This window comes from Columba livia, chromosome 11 (genome assembly GCF_036013475.1).
Source record: "Columba livia isolate bColLiv1 breed racing homer chromosome 11, bColLiv1.pat.W.v2, whole genome shotgun sequence".
Classification (NCBI taxonomy): Eukaryota; Metazoa; Chordata; class Aves; order Columbiformes; family Columbidae; genus Columba; species Columba livia.
Window position 1 is genome coordinate 6512819 of NC_088612.1, and position 23998 is coordinate 6536816.

Genomic DNA, 23998 nt, shown 5'->3' on the forward strand with positions numbered 1-23998 from the left:
TCCCAGGGAGCCCTCCCCAGTGACTCAGGTACATTTGGGGCTGGCAGAGCCCACAGCATCATCCTGGGTACCACCAGGCAGACACTGCCCCAGCCGCATCCACAACTGCTCTGAGGACATCAGGGGCAGCAGTGACAGGAAAACATTGCTCCTGCTTGGAAATCCCATCAAGTGTGCTGGTTCCAGCGTGGGCTGAAGGGGAACACTGAAGCTTTTCAGTTCTTTTCTTGGCCATGCAGCCGCGGTCCCGAGGAGGAGGTGAGGTCACTGCTAGCGGGGCTGGCAGAGCCCTGCGCCCGTCACACAAAAACAGGGAAGGAGCCACCTCTTCTCTCTCCTCTGTGAGCAAATCAGCACTAACCTAATTGATTGCACAGGGCTCCAGTTGTCAGTAATTGTAAAAAGACTTGGCTTCCCAAGCCGTTTGAACAACCCAAACAGCACAGAGGAGGAAATGAAAAAATACCGTGGCCAAATTTTAGCTACTCATTCCCAGGAGGAAAAACTCCTTAGCCCAAATTTTACTTGATGTGCATCTCTCACAAAACAATACTTATGAGAAAGATAAAAAGGCAAACCCAATAAATGCACTCGACCACTTAAACTATACTCTGTATAGTGAAAATGTCAGGCGTTTTTCTCACACGAGCATCAAAGTGCTGCATAGCAACAAGTCAAATTGAAAGGTTAATGGTAAGGACTGAAGCCTGGACCATGCTAATTCCCACGGTCCTGAAGTCACCGAAGGAAAATGTTGCGCTGATTTGTTTGTTAATGGCATGAAAGCTTAACAAGAGTGGTGGGCTTTAATGTGAAAAACCACCCCGTCTGAACCGGCTGTGCTGGAGGGACGGCAACAAGCACCGTATCTTGCCTGCCATCACAAAAACTTCAGAAACTCTGTGTTGGCTCTGATCGGCATGGCAGATTTTGGGGAAAAGGCCTGTATTTCACCAGGACCACCGCAATGAACCTCAGAGAGTTAAGCAGATCCTAAGTGTAGCTAGAACTTACAACATTGCTTGGACAACATCATCTCTAACCTTGCAAACATGTCTTCTGTTATCTTGCTCACATTGAGAAGCTTTTTGCTATGTGTGAATACAACTGTGTATCTTCTTCATTAGAATCCCACAGTCACACGCTAAATAATTGCAATCTCAGAGCACATAATTGTAGAGAAATCAAGCAAGAAATTTTTAAAAGGCAAAAGCGGTCATGCGAACCACGCATTCTACTCTCAATGAAAGTGTAAATGAGGAAAAAGATGACCAACAAAACAAGCATTACATTTAGGTCCGCTTGAATTAACTAAATTTCATAGACTGATATACAAAGAAAGGCAATTGTTTACCAGGAGAAATCGTCTCCAGACTCCCAGGATTAATCTTTCTTGTGCTTGTGCAGTGTTGGACAGTTGACCCGGTGAAGACTAAGTAAAAAACTACATCATCTTCAACTTGATCTTCCTCAGTCAGCTGCACTGTAATAACAGAGTCACCCTAGGGAAAAGGAAATAAAAAAAAAAAAAAAAATAAAGGTTAGGTTTATATTTGCAAGAACTACATTATATAAAATAAAACTTCTCTATCTCCAAGGCTCCTGCTTCCCATTCATACACTCCCTTCACATGACTCTGGGCCCATCCCAATTTTCAGATATGCAAGTCATCCTTAGCATGCCTTGTAGCATCACAACCAGCTAGGAAGTATGTTGAGCACAACTCTGGGAAGAGATACATAGACATCTCAAAGGTATATTCAAAACACCAACTTAATATGGTGAAGTCATGCCAAGTCTGACAAACATGAGTACATATCCCACACAGGATTTCTTTTATACACACATATACATATCATCCATATATACTTAGCTAGAACAAAACAAGGATAGCAGCCTAAAGTTGCCTGCATCTTCATAAGCTTTAACAAGCTAATTCCCCAATTCTTGCCTGAATGTTCACACTTCCCCCTGCCAAGCTGGCCACTGTGTTGATAGTTCTAGTGTAATCAATTTAATCACTGAATGCATCTCTGATCCTCAATCCATAAAGACACAAAGATATGAAAGGTTCATATCCGCTGAGAATTTTTCCACCTTCCTTTCAAAAAAATCCCCAACCTGTGTCTGTACAGATGGAGGTAGCTTTTCTCACTCAGCATCCATAAGCTCATGCCTTGGTGAAATGCTCTGTACATTATCAAAACCAACTTCAGGCCCTGAAAAGAATGCGTTTTGACCTGTTCGTTGAACGTTCCTGCTTAGTTTTAGGGAGGCTTTTGTTTCAGCATCGCAGCACATTCTATCATTTTGCTCATCTCTTCTATAAGCAAAAATTATGTTAATAAAAGGCACACGTTATCATCATTAACCCAGCACAGGATACAGTAAATACACCTGCAATTCATACAGCTTCACAGGCAACAATAGGACCAACATCCACCAACTTCAGTTTTCCATGGGGAAGGGTAAACAGGGAAGAAGGATGGTTTGCAGCTACTACAGCACCAAGTGAAGAATGTTCATTTATCTGCCCAAAGAATTACATAAACTATGAGACACTGAGAACAACAGACTGTGAAGTGACCTTCTGCCCCTTTTCTATCAAGATCAAAACCAGTTGGATGTCCCAGTTTTACACTGCAGCTGCACCAGCCAGCTCTCTGCCCCCACCCCACTGAGCATATGGTTAAGGCTGCAAATCTGGAAAGGATATTTTTAGTATTATTATTATTACTATTTTTGCAGATTATGTAATTGTAATTTGCATATCCAATAGAAAACGCATGTTAGTTCATTTAAAATTTCTCCTATTGTAGAAAAAAACCTGGACTTCCAAGTCTCCCATACACTCGTGTGCATTAGCATTGCTTCCCACGCTCCATCTCACTTCTCCCCCCGCTTTCCCTCATCCCAGCTCCTTTTACACCCCAGCACAGTTTCCTTCTCCCAAGTTCATGTCCAGTTCTCTTCTTCTGATCTGGCCTGTCTGATCCCTCTTGCCAGGGGCAGGACTGCACCTTGTTTTGATAGAAAAAAGGTTTTGCAGTGCAGTACACAACCTGTTCCTGGTCTTAAAAACAAATATATGGGTCAGACTTATAACACACTGGAAAGCAAACCATGAATTCACAAAAAAATAAATGGAGCACTGAGACTAGTTTGCATTTCCAGAGGTTGCAGAGTTACACTTGAGGAAGGTCTCACATGATAATATCAGACCAGACTTCCAGCTGGGGATAAAAGAACCATGTAGCAAAAGTATATATTGTATATAGTCAGTGTTAAAATAAAAACAGGTGCAAAAAGAAATAAATCAAGCTTTAAATTCAAGCATGACCAGTTCACATGCTGAGTTGAAAACTAAATATTCCATTTCAAGCAAATGGATCCAGTTTTGAGCGGATGTTCAAAAAAACAAAAGCTGGAGTTTGAACCTACAAACCCTTTGTGCTTTGATTTTTATATCCGTCTTTGTTCAAACGGTTCCTCCCTTAGGGCATGAACATACAAAATACTTAAATGGACTTAAAATGCAGGTGACATTTCAGGACGCTCATCAACAGGGCTGACATTTTAAAGTGGTAACGGTTAAAGGAATTCTTTTAAAAAATTTAACTTGGAAATGAAGCATAATTAGTTCAAATACACGTGAGAAGACACCTCTCTATCCACCTGAAACAGTCAGTTCCATTTCAAGCAAAAGCAATTTAATTTGCAGCATTATTGCAAAAGCTAATGAGTATATTTAGTTATTGATAAAAAATGTGTAAATACACGTAAGGAGGCTCAACACCAGAGGGGTTCCACATAACTTGAAATCTGTCTAAGCCTGGACTTAAATCAAGATAGCTGAACGTTTAATATAGATACATGAACTTCAAGTGTGGAAAAGTCTGACCTAATTTCAAAGGTGGTTCTGTTTTGGGAGGTGGTTAGACCAGATGACCTCCAGTGGTCCTATCCAGACACAATTATTCTATTTATATTTAAATTCAGTTCTTGTTTAAGTCTAGGGGAAGCACAAATTATCATCAGCTGATATCAACTGGAAAGGCTCTTCAGCTGTGTCTAAGTAGCACTTTATAGCAGGACAGTCACCACCACCCTGCCTCTTCCTCCTCTTCTAAAGGACCCTCCAGCAAAAGACCAAAGGGGAGCACACAATATCCTGAACGTAATAACCGAGCTTGCCTTTTTTCTTTTTTAATTGAAATTTTAAGTTGTGTCCAAATATCTTCAGCAAGATTGAGAGCTTCAAGGTTTCTTACAGGTGTCTGAGCTACCTCTGGGCTGTTCTGTGCATGGTACAGCTCACCGTGCACGATGGGATCCGAGATCCCAGATGGAAAAGAGCAAAGCACCTTCAATGCACATCTTTACTTCCCAGTTATTAACAATTTTGTTGTCCACTGCCAATTTCAATTTGTTTTTTAAAAGTTACATTGAAACAACTTATTTATTTGAAAAGCAAATAAATAACGAACAGAATGAACCCCTCTCTTTCAAGCATGGTTGGAGTTAAAGAAAATCAATTACAAATGCAGCCAACCCGTACAGAAGACTTTCCAACAGTACCATTGCATTCAGCCTCCAAAAACATTTTAATTGAAGTATGTTTACCTTTATTCATTTAATGTTGTCCAAAAAATGTCATCTGTTCAGTATCACTGCCACACAAGGTGGTTATTATAACCCCGCTTTCATCCCAAATGGCTAGAAATGGGAGGCCAGCCTGCCAATATCCCTTTGGTGAAAGTACAGGCAGATCAAAGCCGTTCTCCGGAATGCTCCAACAAATAAGAATAATTTAATTTCAAAACTAGTTTGAATTGACTAATATTTACTTGGCTTAACGCCCATTGGAAATGAAAACATTCCATTTTGGTCCGTTCATGAAAGAGGTCGCCCTCTCCCTTCGTTCAGATCTGAAAATCTCTGGTTTCAGACAGCTGTAATGGGATGCAAAAAAGGTGGATGTGGCTCTTTCCTCTGAATATATTCCTTTTGTGAAACCAAAGGGAGAAAGCGGAAGGCTTGCCTCAGCAAGGGATGGGTTTAAAGCCATGACCTTAGACTTGAACCTACTATAAAGCAATTCAGAAAGTAATTTTAGTGTGGCACATCTCTGAACCTTTGGCTTAGATAAGGCAGCAGAAATATAATTATCTCTCAAAAGGCTCAAATACTGTTATTATGTCTAAAAACCAAAACTAGATAGACGATGCACCTGTTTGTCAGCATATTTCCACCTTTTAGGTATTTGTTTTTCCAGTGCTGGATTTATAAAGGCACAGGGATTGCGTGTAGGCAAAGTACAAGCAATTTTGAGTAATCATTTCTTCTTCCTCAGACTTTGTTTCCATGTCTGTAAAAATTATTTAATTTCAAAGGATTTTTTTTAATAGATTACTTCAGCAATATTTGGAAGCAACAATGAAGCAAACAACACCTCTAAGCTCAAAAGGATAAAGATCACTTATGTTATATAGCTGAAAAACACTATCCACTTTCCAAAAATAAATAATCGTTTTAAGCACGCGAAGACGTCTTTCTTTTCCACTTCAGGTTCTGGAAATCTTTCTGGTTTTGCAGAACTGGGACCATAGGGACAGTTCCAGCAAATAAAGAATTGAAGATGAAAACCATGAGTAGAGCTGGCCAGGGGCATTTTCCCTGAGGGATATCGGCTCTGCCAGCAACAGGTACATTTCTCTACAAGGGATGATGAAGGGAAAAATATCCTTATCATGCTGGCTAACAAAGTTTAAAGTTGTGAAGCTGTATTTTTATAGCTGCAGCATGTGATTTCTAAACTGGCTTTCCCCCCATGGTTCATACTGGGAATTTTGAAGTACATTATCTAACCCATTAACCACCCACTCTGACTTCCACACACACACTCTAAAAATACTTACGAAAATGAAGCGTGTGTTAGATAGCAATACTGAAGCACTCAAGCATTACTTTAGCATTCTGTTTTTAATGAGAAAACACTAACAACCAGTAACCCTGAATTTGTTCTTTGCAGAAAAGCAAAATTGCTGCTGATGACCATTGCTATCTCCAGCTGTTTTTTCATGCAGGTAAAGCCCAGCCAGTGATGGAAAGTCCATGTGTTAGGAAGCTGAGAGAGGCACATACAAGGAAAGAAACCTTCCTCCCAATATATTTCCTTTTAAAGAGCTGTTGTAGACTTCAGCATTACGATGCTTTATTAAAGGGGCTGGATTAGGTGCTGGATTACATGAGTAAACGTAACCTGCCACTGCAACGAATTTTGTTTAGTTTCCGCTATTCATACCATGAATCAGATTCTTCTTGGGTCAATGCTTATTACATTGTGCTGGGACACAAAAAGAGAAGCATGCTTTTGAAACAGATTTTTTTTTTCTCCATTTTGGGAAACTCTAAACAGCTCTCAAGAGAGCGGCACTGTACCCAGGAGGACAGCTGCGGTTTCTTCCTCCTCCTTCAAGGAATTCAGGCTTACTGGTACCTTTATTTATCCACTTTTAGATGGAGCTGGACTTGCTGTTACCCCAGCTAGTGAATGACACAGAGTACACAGGATCAGGCTGTAATTACAGCAGGATGCAAGTCCTTTCACATCCCTGTGCTTTGAGTTTCCGCATCAATGAAATGGGAACACACTGAGTATTTTTCACCCAAATTGTGTTGAAAGGAAAACCTGTCTTTTCAATCCTATGACATTTTCTTTGGAAAGTGCACAGGACCGACAATAGTTAAGTTAGACAAAATCAAAAGGAAAGTTGAGACTATTCCACCTCAAATTGAAAACTAGAATACCTGAAATCAGCTGGAGGATGGAAGAGGCAACTTTAGAAAATGTAGCCAAAATCATCCCACAAGAAAAAAAAAAGTAAAATATAATTTTTTAGATGCTCTATGATCCATTACCATCTACCCCTGCCAGTACACAACAGCTAAACCTTTGCTCCCAGCCAGTGTCCATGTCCCGGCTGAGTATCCTGGAAAATCCTTCCCATCTAAAGTTACCTGAGGTTGGTACAAACATGTTCTTAACGCCCTGGAGAACCACACCTGGAAAGGACATCGGCAGCACATGGGACACACTGACATCTCCAAGCAGAACACAAGACCAGGTACGGCTGCATGGGCTCCTGATTGCAGAAGAGTTTGGGCAACACTTTTTAGAGCAAACATGACAGTGCTCTCGTCTCCTGGAATAACCCTTCTGATTGAGAAAGGACTGGATCTCAGTTTTCCCAGGTCTAAGTGCTCCAGTTGGTCAGACACAATGCAGTCACCAAGCACTATCACAGCTGGCTCATAAAACCAAGGGGAAAAAAAATAACCTACATCCAGCAAATTCTTCCAGGCTGCTATTCCAGTTAACAGAAGACGAGCAGCTCAGCCCAGAGGAGTGAAATCTGAGCACAGGTCATACCCACAAAGCATCCAGCTGAATTCCCTTCCCTCTCTGCCTTCACATGGGGCGAGTTTGTAACGGCACCTCAATCTCGAATGCATTTTTCCTCTTGAGAACAACATTAAGGCCTGGATGTTGCTTCCTGGTACTTCCAGGTGCTGCAATGATGCTATTTGGAACGTCCATCCCTTTCTGTGCATGTGGCCACTTACTCTGCAAGCTCCCAGTACACATATATAAAAGGAACAGACCAAGGGACATGGTCAGAGGTATCTGTTACGGGAAGATAACAGCAGTCAATACAGACATCCTCAGATTCACCAGTACATATTGACTCACAGGAGCATTTAATAGAAAAAAACAAAACAAAACAAAACATCAAAAGCAGTTTATTCTGCAGAACTTCCAGTCCCCAGAAAGAAAGGCAGGGCTGTGAAATCTGTCTGAACACGAGCGGCTCGAGAAATCCCTCCTCGCCTGGAGACATCCCCCTTGATAAAGGCAGTGACCTGGGTCAGGAGCATGGAGAAAGATGAATGTTGTTCAGCTGGAGTGTTGCAACCTCCTGCAGATAAAGCCTCCAGGGAGAGACTCCAGTAATAAACAGAATGGCGAGCTGCCAAGTTTGGGGTAGATTTGGGTCCTTTTTCATAGTCAATGACTTAAAACTTCTTGGTCTTAAAGAAGCATGAAGCAGAGAGAAGTTTTTTCTTGTTTTCTTAAAATAAATAAATTTTTTAAAATCACAAGGGAAGACAACAAGAATGACTACAATGTTAAAACAAAACAAAACAAAAAAATCCATCTCCAAACCTAGCTTTGTTTGCCATCTAAATTAACAGCATTGCTACAATTTCTGTTAGCAAAGGGTTTCAGGTTAACAGAACAAATAGTGAGCCATTCTGTGATAAGAAACGCAGGTTTTTGCAATGCAGTCTCTTACCCTCATGAAGATGAAACTGCGGACCGTAATGTCTTGCCCACAGGTCACCAAAAGAGCAGAATGATGGCACAAGTTCTTCTGCCAGCCCACAGAGCAACTCAAGGTGGTACCTTCTATATTTCATTAACGCTGCACTAAACTAAGAGATCTCCTCTTCCGGTGCTGGCCACAAAGCCATGACCGAAACACTGACATGTATGTTAAGTAAATTTCTTCTCTCCACCACTTTCTTCCCTCCAAGGTGAGAAAGAATCTGGTCCAAAAATAAGTTCCGCTTAGCATGCTGATGGATAAAAGATTGACACAGGAAAGTAGGGATATAGAGTCAAGAGACCACTTCTTTAAAACTCTTTGGGTAAAAGGAATATGTGGCAAAACATGGACATCTACGAGAGCCCAGAACTGTTGCCTCCAGGCCGAAGCTGGCTCCCACTGATCCATCCTGAGCGCACCCTGTGCTAAAAACACACCATGGACACCCTTGACATCCCTGTCTGCAGGAGCAGCATCATTACAGCTGATTTATTAACACAATCTCACAGTAGGTCCAGGTGTCTAATCCTGCAGCAGGGTTTATTCACGAAGAGATAAATGGTTTGTGGTGAGCAAGGGGTGGATTTCCTCTTCTGAACCCGCATGAGCAACACAAACTCCTGCAGAAATGGATATACTTGAAGAAATCTCCTATGAGTAGCACACTTCCTTTGACAGAGCATGTCTCTGTCAGTCTACAAATCAATCAGCACAGAGATGAATCTTTATTGAGTGTCAAGATGCTATTATAAGTATTACACCCATATTAATCCAGGCAGCTTGAAGGAGATCTCTACAGACTGCCAACAGAAAATCCATCAAAGTAACAGGATCTTGTTAGTGCTGAAAGAGACATGATTTATCTCCATGGGTACATCTTCATGACATACCGCTTTGCTACACGGAGCCAGGCAAGTTATTAGATTGGGCTGTTAATAGCTGATTTAGCTGTATCATTGCCTTAGCACGGGGCTCCGCGTGCTCTGTCGTGCTTATGTTACCAACACTTGTTCAGAGCGTGCTTAGTGCATCTGCTTGGTGCCACACAGTGCTGTTCAGACAGCCTGCACACAACCAAACAGCCAATGTCACTTCTACTAATTTTTAGCACACAGGAGGACATGATAAAATCAACAACAAAATTAACAGCACAACGGCAACAATCAAAGTTAAGGAGAAAAACAGAGGAAAAGCGCCATTCAACCATTTGTGTTACATGTAAACATCTAGGGAAGAACTGCTATAATTTTACTGTTTGGGTGAAATTGGCAGTATAGTGAAGAAAATATTATTTAACTTTCCATTTATTTGGGTGGCTTCATGTTAGCCAGATCATTCATTTAAAACATTGTGTGCTTGCTGTCCCCAGTCATCATGGCCTGTACTGCCAGAATTAGCACCTACTGACAGTGACCCCAAACCCTCCACCACAAGCCCCACACAGCTCTGGTACAGAGCACTGGGTATGCAGGTACACAAGCAATAAGACATTAGGGGTTGCCCTCTAAACTATGCAAATGCCCATATAATGCCACCACATGAACATGAACACAAGATGAAAGGGGAAATTCTATGTCCAAATATCTCCTCCAGTACCAGGCGGTTTCCACACAAGTATTAATCTTACTATTAGAGGTTTTTTTCAGAAATTGTGGAAACTACTACAATCAGTTCCTATAAAACACGCTCAAATTGATGGGAGTCTTGCTCTGATCTTATCCTAAAGCCTCTTCTGTCCATCACACTGTTAGACCTGAACCAGTTAATTTTATTACCAGCTGCCTGAGTGATTGATAGTATTTCCTACTAATTACTCACATAGCAATCACAACAAAATAGTTGTGCTTGTGAGAACTAGCAGGCAGTTCGAATGTATTTAGTGACTAACAGAAATTCAGCTATTCTGGCTCCAGAGAGATGGGGAGAGTCACAGTTCCTGGAAGATAAAAGTACATATGATGACACAATCTTGTGTTCACGGGAGAATTTTCACAAAGAGCTTTGATGTGTCTTGAAGAAAAAAAAATCAGGTTTGAATGCTAACATCCAAAGGCATCAGAAAATAGAAGGATGGTGTTTTATTGATGCTTCAGCCTCCTCTACAGTACAGCAAAACCCTCGAAGAGACAGAGCTCAGAGTATGTTCCAGAGCACTCATTTTCCTGCCAGCTGCAAAATATCCCCACCAGTCTTTAAATATTTCACAACTACAGTACTCGGAGCTGCTGTAACGACTGAGGTACTTTTTAAAGTGACATTTTTGCCATTAGAGAATAGAAACCCTTATAACCGTTATCTTACCAAAGAAGTACCCCCCGCAACCACAACTTCTCGACAGATGGAAACTTTAGCAATGCTTAGAAGAAACACTTTGAAGCAAAGATACAAACACAGGCAATCCTGTGAATGTGTCCTGCAACAGAACTGCCACTTGATGGCAGTGCACAGCATCTATCTTTGCGCAGAACAATCAATCTCAGGTTATTTTCCACTTAAGCACAATATGGAATTGCTTTACTGAGCAAGGCGGAGGACAAACATTTGCATAGATACAGCATGGAGCACAACGTTCAGAAGCAGACAAGAGGCACTGCAGGTAGAACCCAGGAGATTTGGGAGGTTATCTGAAAACATCATGTCTTCATCAAATCTTTAAGGTCCCTTCCAAGCCAAACCATTCTATGATACTATAACCACAGTTCAGTGAGGAAACTATTTTGCCTGCAGAATGAAAGCAGAACTAGACAAGTTGAAATGTGCTTCTCTCAAATAAAATCAGTTTATTCAGGCGCCTCAACCAACTTTCTTAAAATCAAGAAGCAGGTTCTTCCACAAGCAACACAAGCGAATATTTTATTTGTAAAAGGTGCTCAGAGGCCTTCCACTCATTCATAATTCAAAGACATTTTGAAGGTGGGGCAGAAAACTGGTTTGTCATTAAGAAGAAATCAAGTACACAACAAATAAAAGACAAGAGGTTTATCAGATCCTCTCAGCACAGAGCCGAACTCAACATCAAGGCGGGTTCTTCTCTTGCCTAAGGAGCTTGATAGAAAGTAAGACAGGACTTCTGTATAGTGATTTTTGTGAGAAATTCCCACATAAAAAGCATGCGAGGTATGTTCTACTGTTTCTGCTGGACTGATCTCAGATACTCAGGCATCCCAGTGCCCTTTGTCACCATAGATCCCACTAAGCAAACAACTTCAGAGTTAGTAGAAAAGTAACTAACCCACAGCTGCTAGCCTCATGACAACATTTTACTGTAGGATTATAAAGGTATTTCATTTTGTCCTTTTGTCCCTTCGGTAGAGATTTCTGAAGATCATTAATTATCTGTCAGACAATAGTGCACAAGTCATACCTGAGAAGGTTTCAGGGATGGCAAGAAGCCGGCTGCCAGGCAGACATGCCTGCACAGCACCACGGGCACGGGGAACCACGGCACTTTGGACAGACACTGCTGCCACAAGCCTCAAGCTCTCTGCATTTTTTCATTAATCGTTATTTATTCAGAAGTGTTTTGTTTTTCTTAAAACACAGACATCAGAGATTATCACAACTGTTTGTTTTTTTTTTTTTTCAGGGATAGACAGTGCACTTAAGTAGGACATCATTCTGGGTGAAATATGGAAGTGGGAGAAAAATATTATAAGCATGATCCTTTCTCCCATTTTAGATTAAAGCAGGGCACACTAGGAAATCTACAGGAGTAGCTAATTCATTAACAGAAGATAGGACCTACTTTACCTAAAACCCAGGTTATATTAAGAGAGGGTCAATGCATTCTTTCTGAGGCTTTTGAAGTTCATACTTCATTAAGTTGCATGGCATCTTGGCTTGGAAGTGGAACCTCTCATCTCTATCAAAACTCTCCTTGAGAAACTCTGCAGGTTACACAGCTCGTAAGTGGCAGTTTATACAAGAGACTCCATCCACAGACCTGATTAAAGACCGAAGTCAACAGAAGCAGTTTTATCAATTAAGTATTTGCCCTCCCATGCAGTCACCAGTTATGACACATTTGGGTTTGTCACTCCAAATAACGTGGGCACACCTTAGACAAACCATGCAGAGGAGGAGTACTGTGATTTAAAACAAGTTTGTTCCTTTTAATCAAAAAGGAAAAAGGAAAAAAGTCTGCAGTGATACATCACCCTTCTTCAGCTGCTAATCTTTTCCATTTCACACCCACTGATCATTATCACCATGAAAAAAACATTCTGGTCTTAAAGGCAGATCTAAGGCTACAGCCTTGGTAGTAATGAAGATGACACTTAATGCTTCCCAACTTGTCTCCTGCAGGTCCTTTTCCAACACATTCATACCCAATACTGCTCTCAGGTTATTCTTCTGAAAAAACATAAATTCCAAAACAAATCACCTTGATTTCAGAGGGGCAGGAGATGCGACTGGATTAGAAAAATAATCCATATAGTTACAAAGATCCTATAGCTAGCAGAGGCTGAAATTGGAAGCCATGCAGGTCACTTTTGAAGTAAGAGTTTTCAGGACACTGTATGCAGCTGAAGACTCGACCTTGATCATTCACTCACATGCACTCTGCATTTATTAAAGTTTGATTAGAAATAAGGACACAGCTTGTGATCCTTGATCCTTTTGTAATTAAATCTCCTGCTGAATACTCTGCTGGAATCTCAATTAATGATAAAACTTATAAAAAGATCAACACTTCACCTTTACAAAGCTCTTCCCCATTTTCTTTCTCTTGCCTGGATGCTAGCAACTGCTCAGTTTAAGCTAAGTGACTAATTTAAATTATTTCATTTATAAACAGAGAACTTAATGAATTATCACTTAGTAATAAAACTTCAGTTTTCAGAGTATTGCTTAACCCTTTCCTTCCTCCCCACACACCCCTTGATGATCTGGATATTTCAATAACACATTGACAATAGCTAGGAAGTACCTTAGAACACTGAAGTTAAAATTTTTACCTTTGTTGGTAGATAGATGCAACTGTTATAAAGGTGATGATCAGTGAGGTCACTGCAAGCATTTAACCAAAACAAAACTGAATCTCCTGACTTCCCACCTCCCATCAACCAAAGACTTGTGCAACCCTCCCAATCCAACCCAGTCCTGCCAGCAAATGGAACAATTTTGTCCTTCAGCTTTGAGACCCTGGGCTTCCCGAGCACAAAGCCCCAGGTCGATCAGAAATAAGGTTTGAAACACTGTCCTTTATCCACTATGCTGCACCCTATAAGAGTTCCCATATCAACAGGACAGCACTGAAATACAAAGGTAACATGGGGTAAAGCCAGTTTCAGATTTAATCCAGTATATTCCATAGAATATCCACAGCTGCACCAAAGCCCACGTGAAGCATCATCTATATGATTACACACTGGGTCGAAAACAACCCATGAAAACAGTAGCAATAGAAATCAGATACACTCGATCCAGCCATGTGACCGTTGCTTTTTGTAACCTTGACTCATGCTAGTCAAAAAAGCTGGGAGGTAAATCTCATTCTCTGTTAAAACCCACCCCATGCTATGCTGATTATGGTTCTGGAGACCACATCTGCATTAAAGTCAAGTTTGTATCACAACATTGAAGACCACTGCTGTAATACAGAGAAATGGAACATTCATCATCACAGTTATTTGAACCATAGAAGACCTTGTCAATTACTTCCCCGCTCCACTACCCCACTTCTTCAGGACATCATAAGCAGCAAGGCAGCAGCTCACATTAGTACCCCATTGAGATACCCGGGGAAGGAGGAAGCGGGTTTTAACGTTTTTATTTCAAATTCACACCACGATATTAAGACATGGACTCTGCAAAGCAACACTGCCTTTTATAACGGCAATGCCCAGTTGACAGTGGTACAGATGGAACAGCTGCTTGACCTAAAGCCTGTTTAAGCATCAGCATTAACGGTATCACACCACGGTGAACCTTCCCCGTGCTATATTGAGGAACACTTGGCTGCTCTATCTCTCCTGGCATGAGCTGCTCTGCCCCATGACTGCTCAGCTGTGAGCAGCACCACACTCCAGGGCCACGAGAGGTTGTTAAACGGCTTTAGGAGCAGGTACCAAACGGCTCTAGGTGAGAGATACGATGCTCTGGGTGGACCAACACAACAAGCCAGGGGCTGTTTGTTTGCAGGGGAAAGGCTGAGTTCTTGTCCCAGCCCAAACCTGCAGCAATACAGGGCTTAGCTCCAGTTCCTGGCAGCCTCATTAACCAGGGAACAGTCAGGCAATGCTTAAATGGGACAGACTTATTTAATGACAAAAACAACACTCATAATTATTAACACTACGGGACATGTTTTCCACCTTATCTCTTAATCATTACACTTATAAGGGCCAGTAGTCTCATAGTTACAGGCTGTGACCTCCTAGTGGTCACAAGCTCTGCAGAGGCAGGATACCTGATTTTTACAGAAGAGGCAAATGAAAGTCCAAATAGCCAAAAGAAGGTACCAAGAAAGATACAGCGGGTGATTTACTATTTGTATACACGGACCTGAATAATACAAGAATCTCTATCCCTGCACTAGTGGATGTATTGTCTTTTCTATCTATGGATGTATTGTCTTTTCCATCACCCACAAAATTTTGGTCCCAAGTACACCAAACATCTCAGGCTCCCAAAACACTTTTCGTAATTGTAAGGTATTAATCTGGGCAACCTGGTAATTATCAGATAGAACAAAATGTGCTCTAGCTCTCTAAATGGCTTCCGGGAACTGAACTGGAGACATCATTTTTTACTTTCTCCTCTTAAAAGGAGCTCAATAATGCTGCTGATGATAAAAACAACTACTAAATGAGCTTTCAGGATGAAACTCATGCAAGATTAAAAAAAATTAATAAGCAAAATTAAGTCATCTTGAATCTAAACTACTGGCTTAGAAGAGGAAGTGTGTAAAGGGTGCAAGGCAAAGGTGTCAGGAATGAAAGGGTGAAATTTGGGGGAAGTAATTTTCCCTAAGAGCAGACAAACACAGGGGGATCCCCTGACATGTCTGTATTGCCTGTTATTTGCAGTCATTTACTTCACAGATATGAAATTAATTATGGAGGAATTCACAGGATAGTGTTCTCTTTACCTGAAAACAAGCTCAAGGAAGCTACATGCAGAAAACAGGAGTTGACAACTCTGTGAAGAAGGTACCTGGGGTGAGGTTTGGTATTTACCTACCAATGGCCAGGCCACAAGATTGTTGTGTCTGCCTTTTGAAAAATAAAAATACCAGGAAGATACATTTTTCTTTATGTCTGCTCACACCTAACAACTCTCAGATGAGTTGAGCTGTCAATTAACAGCACATGGAAAACAAAACTGATCTGAAAATATACAAAGCATTTACACTGAGAGCAAACAAGACGACTAAATATTGACTTTTCAAGGTCCTTGAGTTTCTCTTTTTGTTCCCCCTCCACCTCTTCCTTAACTGACCAAAATTTGTTTGTTTTGAAAGGAAGATGATTTGTGTATACACCTGGCCAGGGGAGGAGGAAGAGAGAAAAGGGAGTCACTGATGTATTAATAATGTTGTCATCAACTTATTTGCATGGCAAAGAAACACTATATGGAGTGCCATATAATCATAATTTTACACTGGGCTACATTTGACCTCAGCCCAGTACTCACTATCACGTGAGGACGAGAACTCTTAAGTATACCACTCCAGTATTACATATTAAATATAAACTCACATAAAATGGTGGGAAAATAAACTAAGTCAGAAGATAAGACTGAGAAAACAAAGCCACCAGATTAGCTAAGTCATACACTGTTCAAAAGATAAAAGGATAATTTATCCTGCTTTCTACCATTCATGTGTTTCTACATCACATATTTGCACATAAGTTTCATTCTTTTTCAATGTGTCATAATTTTAAATTAAGTTTCTTCAAAGTCAAGGTGCCTTCAGTTAGGTTTGCGATTTATCAAATTCCAGGGAACATTTAGTTTCACAGTAATACTGAAAATGGTGGTGTATTCCAGGAGAGCCATTCTCCCAAAGTCAGGTCATACCATGTAGTGTTCTAATCTTGCTTCAAGCACAAGACTTAGTACAGCAAGTAGAGAATAAATTCTAATACAAACTTCCAGCCGGTAATTAAAAGTAGGCAAAATCTAAAAGTTTCCATGGCATTAAAGGTCAATACGATCCACTATTTACAGCACACACTTTCCAAGAGACAGGTCTATCACCAGCTCTAATTGTTTCTCCTTCCTTCCCCTTAAAAGCCACATTTGCGAGCAATTTTCCCTCCAGATTTTCCATCCTTGCATCCAGCTGCATCCGCGTAGCGAGGTCTGTGGGTAGGACCACAAGCACAGGATGGTTTCAGCGCAGACCCTGCTCTCAGCACAGCAAGGCAGCACGGACAGCAAACGGTCACAAAACCTGGCTAGCAGCTTTGGCACAAATTTAACACACATGCATACACCCCCGCAAACCCACGGCTAATTTGACAGTCCCCATGTTCTGCAACAAAGCTGCTATTCAGAAGCGAGAGGAAGCTCGTTCCTTATTAAGGGAGCCGTGGAGGTTACGAGCTGGCGGGAGGCTGACGTCAACCCTGCCCGGCTGCAGCCGCCGCGGCACAGCTGAGCCCTCCGCTGCTTCCAGCTCCTCCCTGCCACGTTTAAAGCTCCAACCAGAAAAATATTACCACAGCAGGCAAACACTGCACACCGGGATGCCCTATTTTTTGCATTTTCCACACAAGCAATTTCCTCTTACCATCTTACCCCTCCCAACACATCAAGTCGCAAGAGCACAGCCATGCGCTCCAGCGCACTTTTGGGAGGCAAAAAATAAAAGCAAGAGGATGCCTGCATGGTGACAGCATTATGTGTCTCAAAACTTCTGCACAATTTCCTGCTGGAAAGACAGAGGATATCTGTGACTTACCTGAGCGTTACCACTGAGCATTTGCAATGGAATTAACACAATAATGTCTTTTGGGGAGCAAAGAGAAAAGGAGCAGCATCTCCAAGAAGGTCAGTGGGAAGCACATTGTGTGAATAGTAGGAGAAGAGGAAAAACTGTTTGAATTTTGTACTCACATATAATGGAGCTTGCTGTGGATTAAGTTTCATGACCTCGGAACACTGAAAGAAAAAAGACAAGTTTAAAAAAATATTTTTGATAAAATTTTAGATATTCCTTATAAGCTGCTTTAGCACCCATACGTTACTTTTCCCAATAGTCACTTTTATATAACAATTTTCTGTTTTCTTTCTTTTGTATCAACAAGGATCTGTCAATGCGTGGGTTTTTTTTTTTTGTTTGTTTGGTTTGGTTGTGTTTTTTTGTTTGTTTTTATTTTTTTATTTATGCTCACATTAAGGAAAAACTACTCTAAAATGATTGGTAGGGCAAAGCACACCCCATCTGAGCCATCCGCAATGTTGGCACTGAGGATATCCCAAGTGAAACTTGCTTCCCCTTCATGTCCATCTCAGTTCATCTTTCCTCCCAGCAACCCTCCTTCTAATCTGTTTTTTACGACAGTTATCAATACTTAATTGCTACCTGTCCACCAATTCCCCTACTCCTACTCACAAACTGTTTGTAAAGATTCGTAGTTCTCTGCAGTGCTGGAGAGTACCCATTACTCTGGTGAATACCACTTTGTCCAAGTTAATCTATTGCAATTTTTTCCCCCTTCCACAGGGTTGTTTGTTCAAGAAAGATTTTCAAAACTACAGAAAAATCAAACTAAGAAAAATGCTCCTTGCAAAGCTGAGAGAAAACTTAGAGAATAGATAACGCTCACAATTCCGCATCAGCATTTTTCATAGTCAGAAATTACCATTACTTGTCCTACCAAGGTGATTTTAGTCAAAAAAGGTTCTTCTTCCAGGTCTGTTCCTGGAATTTCTATATAACCTGGTGAAAATTATTTGCATTGAGCTTCAAATCAGTTGAACCAGAATTTCACGTTCATTAGTTTCTCCATTGCAGTAGAAATAGTCACCCTAAACAAAATCTGTAAGTTGGCATTTAACATGTGTATTAAGAGTCCATGATCCTAAGATGAAGGAATGCAAAACAATTAAAAATGGAATTTCTGCTGTTGCTCATGTCTGCAGTACTTGCAGCGCTCTGCAAATACTTCAAACCCTATTTAAGGGAGATGAAACACCCCTCTGCTTTTCACACTAAAAAACACAGGATCTTGTTCATACTTCGTTCCTTTCCAAGTCCCACAGAAATTAAACTACAGTTTTCTAAGCTGATTCCAGCTATCCTTGCTCCCTCATATGTTTTCCTTATTTTACAAAGCAGTGTTTTTGTACCACTTGCTTTAAAATGCCTGAGCTACCTGCCAAGCTTGCTCATCAAAACACAGTCCCCTCTGCAGAAGTTGCTCTGAGGCAGCCAGCAGATGGGCAGATATTGTGCAATATAATTAAATCTAGTCCAATTAATACCTGCTTTCAACCTCAAGATTCCCCTTCCAACAGCAAAATGGCTATGCTTAACAGTTTTCACCATATTTTCAGCTCTTAAGATTGACTGACTTATGAAAAATCAGGGACCAGTGACACTAGCTATCATTTGAGCACAAGCTCCAAAAACAGTTTGGTGAGCAATCCTCACTTGTTGCCTATAACATGTTCCTCTTGCCATTACACACAAGAAGAAAAACAAACAACAAAAAAAGCAGAAACCCTGCCAATCTCCCTCATGACCAACCTCACCCTCCTTCACTTATTCTGAACCTGGGCATCTTGAGCAGAGGTACCAAAACATTATCCCACCAAAAGTGCACATTGTATCTTACGGAAATTAAACCATGGTTGGAAGAACATCCTTTTAAACTCACTTCGCATTTGGATTTCTATAAAGTCTCAGTGCAATGAACCAATTCCCTCAGGAATGAAAATTAAGACCTGTAGTTTAACACAGCAATCTGGTAGTATTTGGATATGACTTTTAAAACAATATTACAGCACAAAATCAAAACAGTTGTGTCTCAGATTATAATGTTTAAAGGGAGTTAATACAAAGCACTGTTTTCTCACCACACCTTTCAAGTCTTGACACGTAACTGAACAACTTCTCACTGATAAAAGATACAGTTTGATTTACCTTCAAAGACAGTCTATACTATTGCATTTACATCAACTATTAGGATTATTCCTTATCCCCAAATTTCAGCCATCATTCTACCCGAGCAATATTACTACTGGGCTTCCAAAGGATAAGGTGCAAGTTAAAGGAAAAATGAAAAATTCAGAAAAACAGAACACAACAGGTTTGCAATTGCCCAAGACACCACAGGCAATACATATATTCTACTCCTCAAGTTTCTCTTCGCTCCCAAATAATTAGTTTGCTTGGTTTTTAATTTATCACCTATTTCAGTTTCTCAGAAGTTTGCTCTGAAGAAAGCAAGTTATTCTAATGTGGTGAAATATATTTCCTTCCTCCTCTGTTATTTAACAGCTTTACCTCTTCCCTATCATGGTTCACAGGTATGTTATTGTCACTCTTGCCATTACACACAATAACTTCTGTGATCTGAAAGCAAATTACATCGATATCCCCATCCAAAGCCTCACCAAATAAAGAGGAAGACCCCAAGTGCAAGCCTGGCATGTACACCTAACCCCCAAAACCAGTAGGAGGATCTAGACTGTTATATTCTCCCTTCCCCTTTGAGAAGTTGAAAGGTGTTGACGGAGAAATCAGGTATCTAAGCTGGACCTTTTGTCTCCTTTCTTACTGAATGCTTCACTGGTGCTTTAGCCTACCCTTTTCAGCAAAGCCACGGAGGGACCTGTATTACACCAGAACTAATGCTTCTTTATTTGTCATTTGGGTTGTGACGCTGTAGGACTGATCAGCTGTAAGCCCCATCCCTGCTTTCAGGATTTTTGTACAAGATGCCATCCTAGCACCTGCCACTAACACCCATCACACTTTTTTTATAAAAAGGAGAAACCACGGTTCACATGCTCCATCATGAGGTCTACTCCACCACGTTTATCCAAAGTGACAGGCTGTTGTGTTGCACATCACACTTGAGACACTCAAGACATTTTACCTGGAAGTCCCAATGTGCAAATGTTGCCTGCACTTCTTTCATGAAGTTTTTCATCGGTCCTTTTTTTATTGAGCACACCATATGAGCATTAGTAAGAATGTTCCTTTTAAGACCATTGGTGGAAACCAGTAAGAAGAGCTTTCCTGTGCTATCTAGCTCAAACAGGCTGCACTGAAGATGCCAAAGATCTATATGAAACACGAGCTGCAGAAGAGCATGCCCTCATCTGAGCATTTAGGTTCCTGTAATTCAAGGAATAAGGTGAGATGGCATTCTCTGATCTTTCCCATCCAACAGAAGCACAGACCATTTTGTCCAGCTCCATCACCTCCCTGGCAGATGTCTGACAGCAGCTGAGTAGATAGAGAAATGTGAAAGATAAGAAAGACATGTACAGATCAGGAAAGGAGGGGCTGGCATTAAAAACTTCCTCTGGGTAACCTCTTTCTGTGGTAGAGTTGGTTTTGGTTGTAACGAAAGTGCCACAAGTCACAGAGTCCAAAATAAATAAATACTTTATGTGTAAGGAAGGGAGAATATTGACACTTCTTATCAAGGGAAAAAGGGGAGGCCCAGGGAGTTCAAACTCATGACCAGTTTTTGTCGTGTTTTTTGGCAAGAGAAGTGCACAGCAGCAGCGAAATAAGGTGACACTGCTGAACACTTGGTCTTGCCAAACAAGACGACAAAAAACCTGGAAATACTTCCTGCAGTAAGATTAATTCCCCTGTTATCTTGCTAGTTGGCCCACACTTCTGTAACTTATTATAAAGTCACTTCATAACATACATCAGCCCAAATTTTCAAAGGATGCAAACTTAGTTTGCAAGGAGACAGGCAGGTTTGGAAGATATTTTATTTTATCTTGTTAGGAAGTGCTTTGGCAAAAACGTATGAGTGACAGATAAGCCTGAATGCCTACTCTGCGTCAGCAAAGGACTAAATTTAGGTTTCCAGACCAGTTAATTTCTCCACCCAGTGGGTAGGCAGGCAATAGCCTCTGAAAAGCTTTTTAAAACTTTAATACAGTAAAAAAAGGGAAAACAAAAGAAAGACCATACTGGTCATAATCAAACCAAGGTTCATAAGGACCCTAATATATTCAATTAGTAAGCTGGAATATCTTAAGTGAAAAACGCTCCAGTAGCAGTTGCTTGTACTGAAAACATTAATATTATTTCTTGCAAATAGCTGAATGTTTCGAATTTCAATGTCTAGGAGGTTTATTACATGCTCCGCAGCCACCCAGACACTTACAATGCAATGTTTCTGGAATTGTATTAGTTTTTCCCCTTAGGATAACACATAATTCCTTGCATTTGCAAATTTGAAAGTAGGACATGAAATAAAAGTCCAGGTTCAAGCTCTTAAAAGAAACAGTGGTTTTAGACGTTATAAAGATCTGCATAGCTCAGTAAAATTGAAAGCTACTGAAGCCTTCCCAAAATGGGAAGGACACCTTTCTGCTCTGTTAAACATTAAAGAATTAATACAGTGAGTGGTACTAAAGTCTCTTCTAGAGAACTTGTGCTGTTTTGCACAGAATTTCATGAAGATGACAAGCGACTATGCTCAGTTTCCCTGGGTATGGTAATATCTGACAGGGAAAGAAAGCAAGCGGGGGGGGGGAACAAAAAAAGCATTTATTTGCTTCGCTGTGCTCCCAAAGCCTCAGACAGGATTAGGGCTCCATTGGTTACGTGCTGTAAAAGACGTGAATGCAAACAAAGGTTCTGCCCTGAAGAGTTTACAAACAAGCACAGGCAGCAGGAAGGGATACAAACACCAAGTGCCTAAGCAATAAATCCTCTTCATCCACTATTCCCAGCTACTATTTAATTTAACCTTAATTAGCTGGCTTATTTCTTATGGGCATCCCAAAGTATATCTTGAGGACAAATCTGAAAGTGAGGCCAGTGCTCCTCCAGATCACCCCAGCCCATGCAGGAGCAGTGATGCTGAAGGTCTTTGAGCACCATGTAGGTGGGAGCTGCCAAAAGGGCTTTTGGATTTTCCCTTCGTGCCCCGCTCAGATTTGCTCTTTTTGGCAGTAAGTTGACATCAAACACCAGTTTCACTACCCAGTCTGTGCTTCCAAGTATCTGCTCCTTGCTGCTTCACTCCATGAAGTATCCAAGGAATATATAAGAAAGAAAACACCCTGCTAATCTCCAGACCTTTGCCTCAGAGTAGTCTGCTTAAGGATATTTAAATTTAATTAGAAAGGAGAGCTACAGAATGGGCAGAAACATGAACAACCACTCTCAACTCCAACAACTGACCAGAGCTGCAACAAGCAGAAGGATTAAGAGCATTTAATCCATGTGGTACATCTGGGGAAGCCTACCTACCCCCTTCCCTTTCCCTTATGCACTCAATGCACTTCAGTTTTATGTGTTTGAGTTTTTTCACACTTTTTAACTTCAGTTTTAAGAGGTTTTTTAGGCAAATTTCAGTTTTAGTATACTTCAAGTTTAAACTTTGTTGAATCGTACCTGAATCTCAGAACTTGACTTCTTTTTTTTTCATTTTAGCATTTGGTTTTAAAAACAATGATCTGCATCTGCAAAAGCTTTAACCATGTACTCCCAGCTGTACGAAAAAAAAACAGTCTTAGCCATAAAGAGCTTGTGGTTGCGGGCAGCAAAGAACAGCCAAAAAACACAGTGAGATCCTGATGAAGTTACAGATCGCATGGAAGGCATTCGAATAGATAAGCAGAAACACAAAGAAAGCAGGATGGCTTTCCAGCTGCAAGGGGGACCACATCACAGCATCGCCAGACTGAAAGGCAAAGGAGGAATTTATTATTATTTTTTTCTTTTTTAAACGTAGCAGAATGTACTTTGTACAAAACCATTCTGTAACAGCGGTTTGTAAGGACTTCAAGCCTTTGAAAGCACTAAACTTTGTGATTTCAAGGCTCTGGGGTAACACTTCACCAGGTAGTCTAAACTACATACACCCCACACAGAAATTAGAGAAGCACTATTTATGCTGGTTATCCCTAAGAGAGTAAGCCATAAACAGACTTGCTTTTGTACTGTAACATTGCCCCCAGTAAATACACCCATGGTGGGACAACTGACCTTATAGCCAGTCCTCAGATCCTCACCCTTTAGACAAACAACCCATAAGCTGTAAAAGAGTTTAAAGAAATGCAGGGATTTCCTGGGAGCTCACATCTACCCTCCTTGCTGGACTGCACCCCTTCCTTCTACATAGAAGGCTTCCAAAAACACAGCACTTCTCATTCAACAAAGCACAGTGTCCTCCAGGGCACTCCCCCACACTCTGGTTTTACAAAATGTTAATTTATTAAGTGCTCAGAAGTATCAAGGAGGATTGAGTTTCAGGAACTAAAATGCTCCTGCTCTTAACTATACAAGATAAATAAAGATGGAGAAACAGCAAGTGGGGGGACCGGAGAGAAGACCAACTGCCCATAAACAGATTAATTCCTGCTGGAGCCATAAACTTCATGCAAAGAGAACTAAAATAGCAACATCTTTCACAAGTTTATTGTTCTCCCCTAGTGTCAAGGGAATTACT

The 23998-nt window shown here is 40.9% G+C and overlaps 1 protein-coding gene across 20 annotated transcripts in view; it reads right to left on the reverse strand.

Moving 5' to 3' along the window:
* Nucleotides 1–23998, reverse strand: part of AKAP13 (A-kinase anchoring protein 13) — a 213662-nt gene that overhangs the window by 133102 nt on the left and 56562 nt on the right. For all 20 annotated transcript variants that reach the window (XM_065076595.1, XM_065076603.1, XM_065076593.1 and 17 more), the window contains 2 exons: nt 17457–17501; nt 1355–1502 (listed from right to left, as the gene is read on the reverse strand). In XM_065076595.1, coding sequence (XP_064932667.1) covers nt 1355–1502; nt 17457–17501 — 193 coding nt within the window. The remainder of the gene's footprint in view (nt 1–1354; nt 1503–17456; nt 17502–23998) is intronic.